General features: G+C 44.0%; 1 protein-coding gene across 1 annotated transcript in view; it reads left to right on the top strand.

The window, feature by feature from the left end:
- Positions 1 to 11,092: 11,092 nt before the first annotated feature.
- dhrsx (dehydrogenase/reductase (SDR family) X-linked) overlaps positions 11,093 to 15,310 on the top strand; it is a gene marked incomplete at both ends in the record, with an annotated part of 29,544 nt that continues 25,326 nt past the window's right edge. Inside the window, one exon of the mRNA XM_083632918.1 lies at positions 11,093 to 11,228. Within this exon, the coding sequence (XP_083489044.1) occupies positions 11,093 to 11,228 (136 nt within the window). The remainder of the gene's footprint in view (positions 11,229 to 15,310) is intronic.

Here is a 15,310-nt window from a genome sequence, read left to right as displayed (position 1 = left end):
TCTACGGGAAAATAAATGGCGGATGAAAATCTCTGGTACAGTGCTGAAGCAGGAAGTGACGTTCCACACCACAGTGGGGGTGAGCCAAAGTCACCCCCACTTCCAGGTTAGGCACACACACACACACACACACACACACACACACACACACACACACACACACTTGCCTTGAGATGGAGGACTGTGCTGCAGCGTTCTCCGCAGCCATCATGGCGGCAGCAGAAAGGATTCTCTCTGACCTGCGAGACCTTCGCTCGGCTGTAGAGTTTTCTGTTTCAGCCTGAGCTTGACGGGACCCGGTCCAGCCCGACGGGCTCCAGCCCGGGTCGGGGTCGGGCTGAGTAAAAAAATGTAATATATACTTTTTAATGCATTTACAGTAGGCCAGATTGATACTGTCTTGATTCTCTCTCTCTCTCTTCCATGCATGCACACACACACACACATGCATGCACACGCACGCACGCATGCACGCACACACACAGCTTAGAGTTCTGTTTCATCCTGAGCCCGACGGGCTGACTGACAATTTATGCTAATTGGTCGGGTCGGGTCGGGTTTCAACTTACTCGGGTTGGGTCGGGTCGGCTTTGGATTTTCAGGCCCGTTGAGAACTCTGCTGTCTTGACCCTTGACCACTGGTAAAGAAAAAAGGAGGGGGGGGAAGACCCATTAAATTCTCATGTTTTCCTCTGCCCCCTCCCCAATTGTACTTGGCCAATTCCCCCTGTTGTCCCAGTCGTTGCTCCACCCCCTCTGCCGATCTGGGGAGAGCCGTAGACTAGCACCATGCTGCTTCCTCTGATACATGTGCAGTCGCCAGCCGCTTCTTTTTTCACAGCGAAGGAGTTTCACCAGCAGGACATAGCCTAACGTGTGCCAGGATCACGCTATACGAGGGATCAGCCGAGCAGCATTTTGGTTAACAAACCGCGTCACTGGGTGGCAACGGCAACGGAACCCGATGGAGCCTGAGCTTTGGGAGGCTTGAGTGTCTGACTCTAGCCGGCTGACTCTGTTTACATTTTAAAAACGGCGACCGTTCACACAACTTTAACATGACATGCATATTATACATCAAACTCTTGAGCTACTTCTGCTCTCACTCAGCATGTCAACATATAAGCGATGTGATGTATAGTTTTTGAGATATTAACGTTTGTTTGGCACAACTCATACAGTTAACTGCCACGGGGTTCCGCATTTCTGGGTGGCAAGTGACGTCACGCTGATTCGTCCTATTCCCCCCCAGTTCCCCTCCCCCCCTTTTACTTGAATGAATTCAAGTGTCCTCATGCTGCACAAAGTGTAACCTGAGCCTCACCTGCGCGGCGGAGAGAGAGGGCAGAGATGAAGGTGTTTTCAGTTCCTCACACTTCCTCCACATGCAGATCTGCTTGCCAATCCTGCGGTTGAGGCAGTTATTGCACTGGTCACAGCTCACCTTCCTCAGGCACGGCTCGCACGACCCACACCTGCGCCTCTTCCTTCTCCGCGGGGGAAAGTAGGAAGGAAGCAGAACAGAGGGGTGGGGGGGGTCTCCGCAGCCCGCCTCCGATTCAGTGTCGAAGGAGAGGGAGGACTCGTGGCTCAAGGAGAAAGACAAGCTGCCGTCCAGGGAGGGCGTGGAGGGCTTTGGCACTGAGCCCTGCTCGGGTACGACGACCATAACGCCGCCGTCGCCCAGGTGTGGTTGACACACGGCTGTGACGACATCTGTGCTGGACGGAGGAATCGCCGACGCCGATGATGGGTTCTCTTCCCGCCTGTGGTGCTCCCATGGCTCTTGGTTGGACACACTTTGGTCTTTGGTCTGCGTCTCGGCTGCGGTGCAAGCTGCTCTGTCTTTCTGAGGGGGAGGGGCCTGCCAGCTTTCCGGTTCCCCCTGGCTTGAATAAAGGGGCTTGCGGGATTTGTTGCAGATAATAATAACAGTTTTTTCATTCTTCTCTGTCGTCTGATTCATGTCTGACATCGGGGTGGTCTGATCCGTCTGTGACATCAGGGTGGTCTGATCTGTGTGTGACATCAGGGCGGACTGATCTGTGTGTGACATCAGGGTGGTCTCGGGGACAGCCGAGGACGCTGGGAATTGGAGTTTAGCACCGTGATGGGTAGTTTTCGTGTCTTTCCTCGCCTGGCTCAGAAGCTTGAGTGACTCTGAGAGGGAGGGTGCTTCGGCGGGATCGGAGGTAGCTGGGTTTGACAGAGGCGACACCCAGACGAGCGATTCTGGCCGCGCCGTCGACACCCCATCGCCGGAGCGAGGCGGATCTGGAGATTGAGAGATTGGAGTGCTCAGGTGGGAGTCCGGGCTGATGGAGACATCGTTCTCTGCTTTTGCCCCTTCCTCATCTCTCGTAAGAGGATCCAGCTCCTCAACGCTCTCTCCCACCTCGTCCATTGTCTCTTCTTGTCTGGCGACTGCTTTCTCTGCCTCTAAACTTGCCCTTCTCTCTCCTGTTATCTCCTCTTTTCTCTCAATATCATCATGGCCAGCTTTCACTCTTTCATCTGTCCTCATCTGTACCAGGTCCAACATGGTGTGGACAACAATCACATAGTCTTCTTGGTACCCCCAACTTTTAAGTTTCGTTTTCTTTCAGGACCGTAGATATGCTGCAGTTATTTTTCCATTGTGAAATAACAGTCCATGACCTAAAAATAGTAGCCTACACATAGAAAAAATAGATGTACATTACATTACAGCATCTTCTTCCAATGCCCCAACACAGTAAATAACACCGCACCGCGCGCACGCACACGCGGGCACACACACACACACACACGCGCGCGCGCACACACACACACACACACACACACTTAATTTCAGTGATTACATACAGGCTACCCTACCGTAAAGGGAGACAGTTATTTATTGCACTGAAGTCTGAAGTGAGCTACTCCGCCGCTCCAGACGTACCGTACCGTGCAGTCGGTGTAGTGGTTCCTCTTTAAGGAAGATACGGGTGGAATGCTGGTAGTTCAATGCTTTTCACGACGAGAGCACACAGACACGCTTTGAGCACCGAATGTTATTATGCATATATTCGAGCAGAATACAACGTGCACATGTAGTACGACGCGTTTAAAGCGTCAATTAAGTATTTAACGCTACTAGCGCGCGGAACGGAGCTCCGCGAGAACAACAATAAGACTTCCGGTCGGGCTTCTTCAAAATAAAAGAACAAAAAGCACACAGAAGCAAAATAGGTTTATTTTGCGCATTAAAACAATAAACTATTAAAGTCAGCTACAATACAAATTATGTTTCTGTATGACATTGAGAACATTATTCCCAGTAAATGTATAAATGTGCACATTGTTGTGCATAGCACCGACATGGAATTGTGTTGCTACGGGACCGTTTAACATAGCTTACGTCCTTCATACGTGTTTCCACACGGACGTGTTAGTGTGTGACACAGGGTCTGGTGGTTCGCGTGTTCGTGTTTAGGCTAGTGCTTTAACCGTCCGTTCTGTGAGACCAGGCAGAATGAAACATCAGTTATTGTACTAGACACTGCAACACGGATAAGCTGGGGAGATGATAGGTCTAATAGCAAAGTGGGAGCATGATGACACACTCAGGAATCCATTAGGTGGCGGTAATGCAACATTAAGGATGCCAAACGACGTAAAACTCCAAACGGAAGAAGAAGAACGTTCACTTCCGGGTACAGCTTGTTGTTGTTTCTCGCGCCGCGGGTGCAGAGAACTCGGAAAGCAGAGCAGCAGCAAATCAGATTTTCTTCGCGATGGTTAAGAGCTGCTGTGTGACCGGCTGTTCTAACAACAGGAAGAAAAATCCAAGTATCCGTTTTTATATCATACCAGTGGTGGAACCACGGAGGACGAAGTGGCTTGCGGCCATCAAGAGGGCTGACGTGAATCCCGACGGGAGTACTAGACCCTGGTCCCCCTCTAGTTACACTTATGTCTGCTCGGCTCATTTCATAACAGGTGAGAGAACGTGTTGTTCAGGGCACAGAATGACTGCTAGATTTGCTTCACACACTAGCCCTTCTCAGGACGCTGGATACGACCTGAATCCAGCGTCCTTTATTGGACTTTACAAGTGTCGCACCGAAATGTCAAACTTTCATCCTCTGTTACCGGACAGTCTTGCAGTCTCGCGTGCGGAGTATTGAAAGTCTAGCCTGACTCCGCCAGATGGGGGCGGCATTGATGTGACGTTCGCGAACGACCCGAATCTATTGAACGGCTCTTTGCTTTGAACGATGGGAACCGAGTCCTACTTGACTTGAGAGCCGTTCGTTTTAATGTTGTGCCCAAATGTCACTGCCTGCCGCTCCCTACCACACAGTGTAGACCTCCCTCCCTCCCTCTGCTAGTCCACTGAGCAGGGAGGATAGTAGCCTGGGTAAACCCATCCCCCACGTGACCTGCTCTCAGGCCTGTTCTCAGTCACTAGTGACTGGGAACTGAGAGAGCAGGTCACGTGGTGGCTGGGTTTACCTAGGCTAGGAGGATAGGTGCACTCGTTACGGGCGCATGCTGTAACTGGGTGGGCGGACTCAGCTTAATATCAAAACGGGCTATCTGCCGACTTTCTGGGCAGCGAAGTGTTGCATGAATTGCATTCAAGGAAAACCAACTTTATTTACACAACACATTTCATAGAAGAAGTAAATTCACTGACTAAGCAGATGATATGGCATCACCTTGTGTTATGTTTACAATGCAGATCATTGACATGAGGTCTGGAATATGAGTAATTTAGTGCTGCTGCAGTTCACCAAAATTAAATAGTGGTGGCTCTAAGATAAAATCTGATCCAAATCGTACCATATCATTACCCTACTGATTTCGCAGATAAACAGTATTGCACGCCGCCTAAAAAAAAAAGAATAATAATAAAAAACAAAAAAATAAAAAGGAACGAGGATCCGCTATTTTGAACGGCTCTCGGAAAGGAACGGAGCCATAAGATCCGGCTCCCTTCAAAGAGCCGTAATTCCCATCACTGCGGCATTGTTCCATAAATTCACAATCCCACCTGGCAACGTCAGGTTATTGGACGCTGATAAACTATTCTATTCTTTCTAAACAACAGTTCAACATTTCTTGAACTGTTCTCAGCCACAAGACAAACACGAACCACTCGTGCCATTTACCCCGCTAGCCGGGCGCTTCTGGCTCATAATGCGCTCGTATGAGCCAGAAGCGCCCGGCTAGCGGGGTAATCGTGCCATCACAAACTCAGAAAATCCTCTTCCTAGATATAAAAAACAATTACGGCAAGCAATCTTTCTTTTACAATGGTACAATAAGCTGGAATGAGATTCCACAAATTTTACAGAATAGTTCATCTTTAATTAGATTTACATGGCTGTATAAGAATCTCCTCTTGGAGGAACAGGTCTGCGGTCATTGACCTGGGTAATGAGGAAACACTTGCAGCTGCCTCATGGCCTAAGCCAGACAATCTTGAATCCTCTTCTTCTTCTGTTTTTCTCGAAACTTTCCCATCTTTTATATATCTATTACTTTAACTGTGTTTTCATTTTTCTCTTGCTGCAGGACAGGAACCCTCTGAAAACCAGCATTTATGCTGAGTAGGGCCCAAAAGTATTTGAATTACCTTCTTGGTGTTGTATGCTTTTTTTCCTGTTAAATAAATAAACTGAAACCGAAACTGAAGATGGCACTATTGGGTTGGGTTTAGGCATGAGGAGTTCGTATTCGTATGTCCCAGAAGGGCACTTTGGGTTGCAGCAAAACAAAAACATAGAATACAGGCATAACATCACGCAACATCCTGGATAAAAACATACCGTACATAAAGTGCAGACAGTTAAACACAATATAAGTACAAAGTAGCAGTTCAAAGTGCCAGTGTGGTTTAAAGTACAGTAAAGTGCAAGGCTATAGGCCAAAGTGGTCGTTTTGACACTCAGCACTACACAATTACAAGAAATAAAATGCTACAATATACATACAGCATAAGAGAACGCAGAAGACCAAAGGAAGGTTCACATTTAGCTACTTACATATACTGTATATGCCAGTATAAGATGAGTTCAACCAAACTGAACATCATCATCATAAAGGCCTTACATTCTAGTCAGGGTAAGCCAATCAGAGGCAGAGGAGGGGCGGGATTTAACAAGAAGAGATGTGTGGTATCCAGTGTCCTGAGAAGGGCTACTACCAGCCAAAACAAACAGAAAACAGTGGTTGAGTGGCTTCACTGGCTTGTAAAATTTGTAAATTAATTTGCCATTTTTATTGCACCCTGTTTGTACATGCTCTACTATGGACTTGTTATTGAATTGCCTTGCTTTCAATGTACATTTCAGGTGCAAAGGTCAATGACGAAACACACCCAGACTATGTTCCATCTGTATTCCCTGTGCTGACGGTTGCTACTCAAGGCCGCCGAGGGACGTCACGCAAACAAGGCAAGCAGGAAAGCAACTGGAACTGGGAGTAACCCGGGCGTCAAAACAATGAGTGAATTCTGTAAATAAACAAGTATATCAATGACACAGACTTGGTCTGAACCTTTCGGTTAAAATTGGCTATGTGGCTGGTGTCTGGCGGTGTCAGTCATGATTGTGATGTCATCAATGATGTCACTTGAGCAATTGTGATGTGAATTAAATTCAACTCGTTTGTTTATAACGTTGCACCGATCGAAGAGCTCAGAGAGAGCAGGGAGAAAAGTCCGCTAACGATACGTTAGCCTACCTGAATAAATGAACATTTCGTGGCAAATAATAATATCATCATGCCAGATGAGGAGCTTTTTGTCACGATTTTATAAGCCTGGAAGAAAGTTTGCTGTGAGCTGAGTCCTATTTTCAGCATATTCAACCCAATGTGAGTCGCCGTTCCTCTGTTTAGCTGCATTGTGTCGCCTACTGTGTGTTACTCACAGCGCTGCTGTTGTCTGATATTCGAGCCACTACACAGCTCCAGCGCCATGGCCGAGAACGCGCGTTACCGGAGTTCCCCCCCACCGCCCCAACTGATCGCAGAAGCTTCGATTAGAATCGATGTTATCCCCTCGAAGCGACAATGCTCATATGGTATTCGGGACAGCCCTAATGACATCACAACAATCTAATTAAAATGAGTAAAGCACACAGCAGCCATTGAAAAGGGATTATTTTGGTATTTCCCTGTCTTTCTGTGTGTGCATGATGAGGGGGGAGAGATTGACACAGCGCTAGTGTTAATTTCGTCGACGAAAAATGTTAGTCGACTACCTTTTTCCCCAAGACTAAGACGAGACTAAAATGTTCAGACTTTTAGTTTCATTGACTAAGACGAGACTAAAATGCTCAAACTTTTAGTCGACTAAAAATTGACTAAAAAAAGGAGGATGGGGTTGACTAAATATGATAAAAACTAACAAGGACATTTCACACAGGACTAAGACTATGACTAAATTTAAAAATAGACGACAAAATTAACACTAATTATAGACTGTTTCCCCCCCTCAATGCAGCAGTTCAGATTCCTGTGCTGAAGCATCATATATGTAGCTGATATTTAGCTGTCTTAAAAACATTTACAGTAGTTACAACAGAACCCACCCAGTCTTAGCTGAGGGTCTTATCTATATGTGTATGAGGCATTGTGTTCCCAAAATGTACAGCTACTTGCTTGTCTACATTATATCCAGAGAGGTCTGAGTGCTTTCCGCACACAGCCAGCCTCCCTCCATTCTCCCCTCAGCTGCGGGCTGAGCAGGGACTGTAAATACGGTCCGCTTGTCGTTGCTACTGCCGCATGCCAACACTGGCCCGGGTGGGCAGAGTCACCATTAGCTACTTTCCCTGGGAAAGAGTTGCCAACACTGCTTCGAATTACAATTACTAGTGCAAGTGCATCAGCAGATTCAACAGTTTTCATTGACTAAAACTAGACTAAAATGTGAACAGTTTTCGTTGACTAAAACTAGACTAAAATACTTATGGTTTTATTTGACTAAGCTAAGCTGAGACTAAAATGCTCAAACTTTTAGTCGACTAAAACTTGACTAAATAAAAACAGGATGAGGTTGACTAAATATGATAAAGACTAACAAGGACATTTAACACGGGACTAAGACTAAGACTAAATTAAAAAATAGCCGACAAAATTAACACTACACAGCGCCCCATGCTCACTCACTCACACACACACATACTGTACATACACACACACACTAAATGTCAGGTGCACTGAAAATATTTAGGCGTACTGGCAGATTTTAGGGTGGGGAAAATGTGCCCAAATGGACGCACTCTGGAGCCCTGAAGCCTTATGTGCATTAGTCCCAATTCTATAGAGAGGCAAAGTGAACGTCACTTCCTGCTTTTCTCCCTGTACCAGTGCTGAAAAAAATATGAATGGCGGTGAACGGAGAATAACATTACTTTTTTGATCCCGTTTGAATTGTGCCACGGGGTGCCAACGTTAATTTTGTCAATTTAAAACATAACTTTGCATGTCAAGAAAGTCCCAGTTTGTCGCCAAACTGTTGCACTATAAGTTATAAATCAGAAAGACTACATGCACTTTCTCTACCGGCAAAGCTGAAGCGACATGCCACGAGCTTTCACGAGCTGTAGTTTTTATTCAAAACTAACCCTACCTTTCATTTTGATGACAAACTGCGACTTTCTTTTCTTGACAAAGCTATGTTTTACATTGACAAAATTAACGTTGGCACCCCGTGGCACAATTCAAACGGGATCCTAACGTTATTCTCCGTTCATCGCCATTCATATTTTTCCCAGCGCTGGTACAGGGAGAAAGCAGGAAGTGACGTTTCACTTTGCCTCTCTATTGCTCATAATGACGCTACATATTGAAGATGTTTGAGTACTAAAATGCCCCCTCCCCCTCCTTTTCTTCCCTAGACTTAAATACAGGACGGACAGGAGACAACAAGGATACCTGCAGTGTGAAGGACAACCATGGATTTGATCCTGGATACTTCTCAACTGTAGATTTCAAAGGTAGCATAAATAAGCTGGATAAAGAGATATGGCCGTTGCGCATCAGCCATGCCATGAGGTCTCCAAGATATAAAGACTCGTTCGATTACAGCAAAAGAATAGGATTAGATTTTAATGTAGCATCCAAAATAAATCAAAAACTGGATTTACAGTTATTGACGAATGAGGTTCTATTTGAGGTCTGCACCTTTGCCAACGTGGTCAGCAAGTGTGAACGACATTTCATCACTGACATCCTGGAGAGAAATTTTCATCTTGGATTTGAAAATGAGCAACAGCGGAATGAGTTTGCAGCCCAAATTCTACTGAGAATTGCAACAAGGTCCCACGAAGGTAAACAAGAACGTTTTATTCTTCCTGGCAGCTCATTTAAGGAACTGAGCCTACCATTTGAGCAAGCATCAAATCCAAGATCTTTGGACATCTACACACATCCTAGGAACATTGCATCTACTGAACATGTTCAGACTGAGTGCCTCTCAGTAAACGTAGATGCCATCTACCACCATCTGCCACCAATTTCACCAGCATCTAGTCCATCTGATGGACTAGATGCTGGTGAATTTGAACACGTAGATGAAGCCAAATCTCCAAGAACGGCATCAGCAGAAGAATTGAAAAGAGAGCCTTTCTCCCACTTATACCCGTTCTGTGTAGAAATTGGGCTGAACCTCGGCTTAAGGTCAAAGCAAAGTCTGAATTTAGGTTTGCTGACAACTGGTGTGATGTTGGAAGTAGAACACTTCTCCAGAATGGTGTGTGGATCCTACAGTCCCATGGTTCTTGATCTGTTGGAGCATAATTTTGACCTTGAGCTGAAAAATCCAGAAAGCAAGCATGAAGTAATGCAATCCAAGCTGCTTTACACGTTTGCTCTGCTTCACAAGAAGGCCTTTAAAAGTAGCCAAGGAGCAACATCGCACAATAACAAAGAAAGACAAGGCCCCGCCCCTAAACCTCAATTCAAAGACGGAACCCAAAGAAGGCGATCTGATTTGAAGCGTAAGCAAGAAAACGCAGCTCTTTCAAAAGCAAAAGAAAGAACCGAGCCTGAAGATGAAGATGGAACCAAGTCGTACACCAGTCAAATGGCAACGCGGGGCAAAGCTGGGAGTGATGTGCCTTCCTACATGTGTCCACTAGGGGAGTCTGACTTGGACTCGGATGATGGCACAGACACCGCAGATACTGGTAATCAAGAAAGCATAGTGAGCATTCTGAACAATTATCTAAATGAAAGCGAGCTAGCTGTAAATCAGAAGCAAACGCAGACCCCAACAGATGTACTTCATGAACATGACTATGTCACTATGGAACAAAGCAAAGTGGGACGAGATAAAACCGCGTGGAAGTTCTGCGAGCAGAAATATGAAGGATGGAAGCAAACGACAGAAAAAAGACAGTTGGCTTTGCAACGACAGAAGGCAGCTGCCACTTCCACAAGTCGTACAGCAAAACAGAGCTATCAAGGCAGCGAGGAGCACTGCTATCCTCTTTGCGAGAAAATAGGTCTGGACCTTGATGTAAAATCCAAACCAGGAGTCCAAGTCAAACTTGACTTGAAGTTATTGACTAGGGCTGTAGCGTCTGAGCTGCATACATATACACTCAGAGTAAAAAAAAATTATGCATCTACTTTGTATGACATCCTTGACTATAACTTTGATCTTAGCTCACAAATTCACAGGCGTGAATTATTTTTGTTAACTATTGCAGACAAAGTCAAAACCATGGCCAAGTCCTATCGTAGATATCCGAAGAAAGCAGAGGAAGTATTTGAGTTACCTTTTGTGTTCCCTTCTGATGCTTCAGAAAGGCCTATCAGAGAGGAAGGAAAGGCTTCAAAAATGCCTGTCAGAGACAAGAGACGACAAACAAAAAAGGCAAAACTTTCCCATGAAGAACCGCACGACGATGTTAAAAATGGTAGATTTGTGAAGGTAATGGGAGAGCGTACAGATGGCAATCGTGTCTATTTTTGGTCAAAATCTTTGGTTAAAACTGAAGAGCAACCTGGTTTCCATTATGGCGAGACAGAGTCTAATGGAGACCTCAATGACTTCATTTACGAAAACCCTGGTTTAACTCAGGCAGTCCTTGTAGATGACGGTACCATAATGCAGATCAATGGGGTTGTCGATGAGGTTGAAAATGGATTGTTCAACGTGGTCATCAAGGAGGAAGAATATGATCCACATTATGGTGATGTGAAAACGGAACCAAACACCGAGGACATGGAATACCTGGTCCCAGGTGAATTTTGCAACTATTCCACAGTGAGATTGGCAGTTGAATCAGGCTCCTTCTAACAAATCATCGACTGTTTGGGGTCACCCCTACCAGCTTTGTGCCACAAAGCGGACCAGCTGAAACCTCATGGTCATACTGGAGGGTCTGATTTTCATCATGGAGATGTGGACCTAAAACGAGAAGTGGACATTGAGGAGGAGAATGATCTTTGGTGTCCTACATGATGGATCCTATTTGCCTGGGTCCAGACCTTCGAATCCGCCGACTCCCCCGAGTTGAGTTTTGGCTCCTGCTTCTGGTCTGTCATCGTGACATGCAACAGCTATTTCCTCAGTCGAAAAAACGGCCGGTCCAATGAGCACAGATGGGGACTAACAATGAGCCAATCGGTGTCAATAAACAGTGCAACGGGCGGGACTAACACCATTGTCAAGTGCACCAAGGAGTAATAACAACAATGGCGGCCACTAGGGGTGCTCCGATCCGGCTAAGCCACGATCCGATCCGATTCCGATTCCTGGGGTCACGATCCGATTCCAGAATTGATTCTCGATTCCAACGATTCTCAATTCCAGAATCTAGAATCGATTCTCAATTATGTAGTTTTATATTGCAATAACACACAAAGGTAAATTATAAGACAAAAAATGACAAATGTATTAATGCTGAACTTCAAATTCAACTTCTGTATTACAGTCAGGGCCTAAATTCATTTTGCAAACTAGGGGGGAATTCCCCCCTTATGTTCTTCAGATAAGATGGATTTATAGGCTGGGGGGGATCTGTAGACTTTGAGAAGGATTTATAGATTTTGGGGGGAATACATTAACCAGAGTTCTTAAGTGCAAGAGGTGGTGGCACCGTGGCAGTACAGTACACAAATGACATGAACATTTGGACACTTATTCAGCCGGTATCTTGCATGTTGTTTTCAGGTGCAATGTAATTATTATTATTTATTTTTTTACGATTTTAAGAATCGATTCTTGGGAGTTTGGAATCGATCCAGGAATCGTGGCATTAAGAATCGTGATCCTTTCAGAATCTATTTTTTGGAGCACCCCTAGCGGCCGCCATAGACGAGATAGACGCTGCTATCGAGGCCGTTTTAAATTGATTAAAAGTACCACTTACTTTGAAATCTGAACAGCTCTCTGCTTTGATGGCATTTATTCAAAGGGGAGATGATGTTTTTTGCGTTCTCCAAACCGAATTTCATTCAGGCTGATGGGTTGGTCTTTACTGCATTGGTTAGGGAAAATTGAATTCCATGGAAATTGTTGGCAACTTTCAGAAAAAAGTACCTGGCAAATGAACCATCTGTCTATCACGGGCTCTCTTCTTGCTGCCGTCACACCTAAATCCCGTCCGTAGCTGGTACGGGTGGGGTAAAACATTAGATTTTTCCGATAACAATCGATATTCATTTGAAGGAACTGATATCGATTCATAAATCCCAATATTGATCTTTTAATATAATGCCTTTTCCCACTCCAGTCTGCTATGATATGCACATTTTGTGAGTCTGATCAGAACCCTGACCCACGCACATCTCCCCAGCCAGTCCCCCTACCAAATACCGACTCTCTCTGACCTTCCTATCCCCAGCTACGGCCGCTTTTTCCTAGCCGCGCCACCTTTTCTGACCACGCCCCCTCACGCCACCCAAATACACCTAGCCACCCCTCAAACCCAGGCTCTTATGACTTTCCTATCCCTATAGAGCACCGCAGGGATACATATTTTTGTAGGCTTTATCCAAAAATCACCACCATTTGGTTCATCAGTGGAAAAGTCTATGGGGTTTTCGAATGGGGATTTCACTTAAATGCATAAAATAAGGTCTGTGGTTAACAAAAGTTTATGGGAACGCAAATTTGGGTTCAGCATGATACTCTTCACAAACGTGAATAACTTTTATGCCTTTTGAAGTGTTTTCAAAAAATTGCGTTAAAAAAACGCATTCATGTTCCAAAAGTCATAAAAGTTATTCAGGTTTGTGAAGTTTATCATGCTGAAAAACCCACTCTAAAACCCATTCACCAGATACACCTAGCCACTCCCCCTACCCACCCCTCGAACCCTGACTCTACGACCTTCCTATCCCAAGCTATATGGCCCCTTTTCCCTGGCCGCCGCCCCTCTCCTGACCAAGATGAATTTGTGATTGTGATCTCATGATCTCACGTGAATCCAGTAGCTGCCTCGGAAGGTTACCAGGCTGCTGGGAAATTTACAGATTTTCTGGGAAATTACAGATTTAGCGTTTCTCTAGAAATGCTGCATGAGTTGATAACACGATGAGCTAGTTGCATTTAGAAAGGTCTTCATTGAATTTCTAGGTAATCTTGACTCCAGAGATATGGTTTCAAACTAGGGGTGGGTGATATGGCAAAAATATCATATCACGATTTTTTTCAGGCAGGATCCCGATCCACGATCTTATCACGATTGTTTTTCATGTTGGTTAAAGACTATTTTGCAAGTTACTGAACACTACAATTAGGGCAGAGCGATATGGACCAAAAATCATATCTCTGTATTTTTAGGTTGAATGGTGATACATATTTCGTACGAAGTGAAGTAAATGTTCAGTTGTAAGTCAAAGCTACATGTGAGATGTCACAAGCACTTTTAATGTGGATATAATGACTCAATTGGTAAAGGATAGAAGGTAAATAGAACAGCTAGAACATTCTGGTAAGCTCAGAAAATTACATCACTTTGCTGTAATGTAGCCTTTAAGACAACACTTATACCATCTCACGATATTACTATCTCCAAAGTCTACGACGATATCTAGTCTCATATCACGATCTCGATATAAATTGCCCAGCCCCATTTCAAACTATTGTTTCAAAACTGCTCTGTGTTTCTGCTTTATTTCAAAACAATGGAAGGGGATTGGGTACGAAATGCAGCAAGGATTTGGGACTCTCCAAATGCTTGAAGACAGTGAAGAGCTGCCAGTATTGAAAACATGGACTTGGTTTAAAAATCCCACAACAGGGAATGGTTCCAGCTAATGTCAGTCACACATTTTATTTTATTTTTATATTGGTATTGGAATGTCTGATTTTGAAGGAATGTGTATGATGATGTTTTGTCTTTCATTTATTTCTTCCTCTCAATCCCCCCGTATTTTGAACTGTTTTGTACTTTTTTAATCCAATCTTTTCTAAATGATATTCATTGAATTATTTTCTTAATGTTTAGTCAATTTTCTGACTACCTCAGGTAAAAGACGCATTTATAATCTATTGCTATTTATATAGTAGATGTAGTTTACTCTTGAAAAGAGAATCATACTCAATGAAAAGAAAAAGGTTTTGTTAAATATCAGACTGCCTGGGCTGGTTTCTTAAGTGCTATGAAGCTGTGATGTAAACAAGATGAGTGTGTCAGTAATTAAGATAATGACAATGCATACACTGCATAATAATGACACACAGTTAAGGGCTTGACCTCATCTTGATAGACTATAATGTTTATTTTGATTCCCGTTTCAATATTTTTCAATATAAAGTATTTAAAACCTCCCCTGTCTGCCTCTTTATGTCCTATCCATTTACTTTACTGGTGACAAGTTAAAGGCCGGCTTTACCGTGGGGAATATGAATATATATTAATTCTTAAAAAATCTTAAATTTCGAATCCGTTGAAATTTTTGAAATTGCTTGTTCACAGCCAGAGAAAAAAATAAATGAGAAAAAAAAAAAAAAAAAAAGGCCAGGTGACGCGTTCCGACGCGAAACGCGTCACCTGGCCCAATTTTTTTTTTTTTTTTTTTTTTTTTTTTTTCATTTTTTTTTTCTCTGGCTGTGAACAAGCAATTTCAAAAATTTCAACGGATTCGAAATTTAAGATTTTTTAAGAATTAATATATATTCATATTCCCCACGGTAAAGCCGGCCTTTAATTTTGCCCTCGAGGCAAAATGGCCACAGTTTGTTACATTGCAAATTGAGCATTAAAACCTATTGTTTGGTAGTGATATTGCTCATAATCAATTTGTTTATTTTAATCAGAATTCTTTCATTAAAGCATGAAATTCTTGAACACATACCACATAAATCAGATGATGC

Source organism: Poromitra crassiceps, assembly GCF_964638095.1.
Source record: "Poromitra crassiceps genome assembly, chromosome: 3".
NCBI lineage: Eukaryota > Metazoa > Chordata > Actinopteri > Beryciformes > Melamphaidae > Poromitra > Poromitra crassiceps.
Note: the sequence above shows the minus strand (reverse complement) of the source record. Positions and strands in the feature narration are given on the sequence as shown.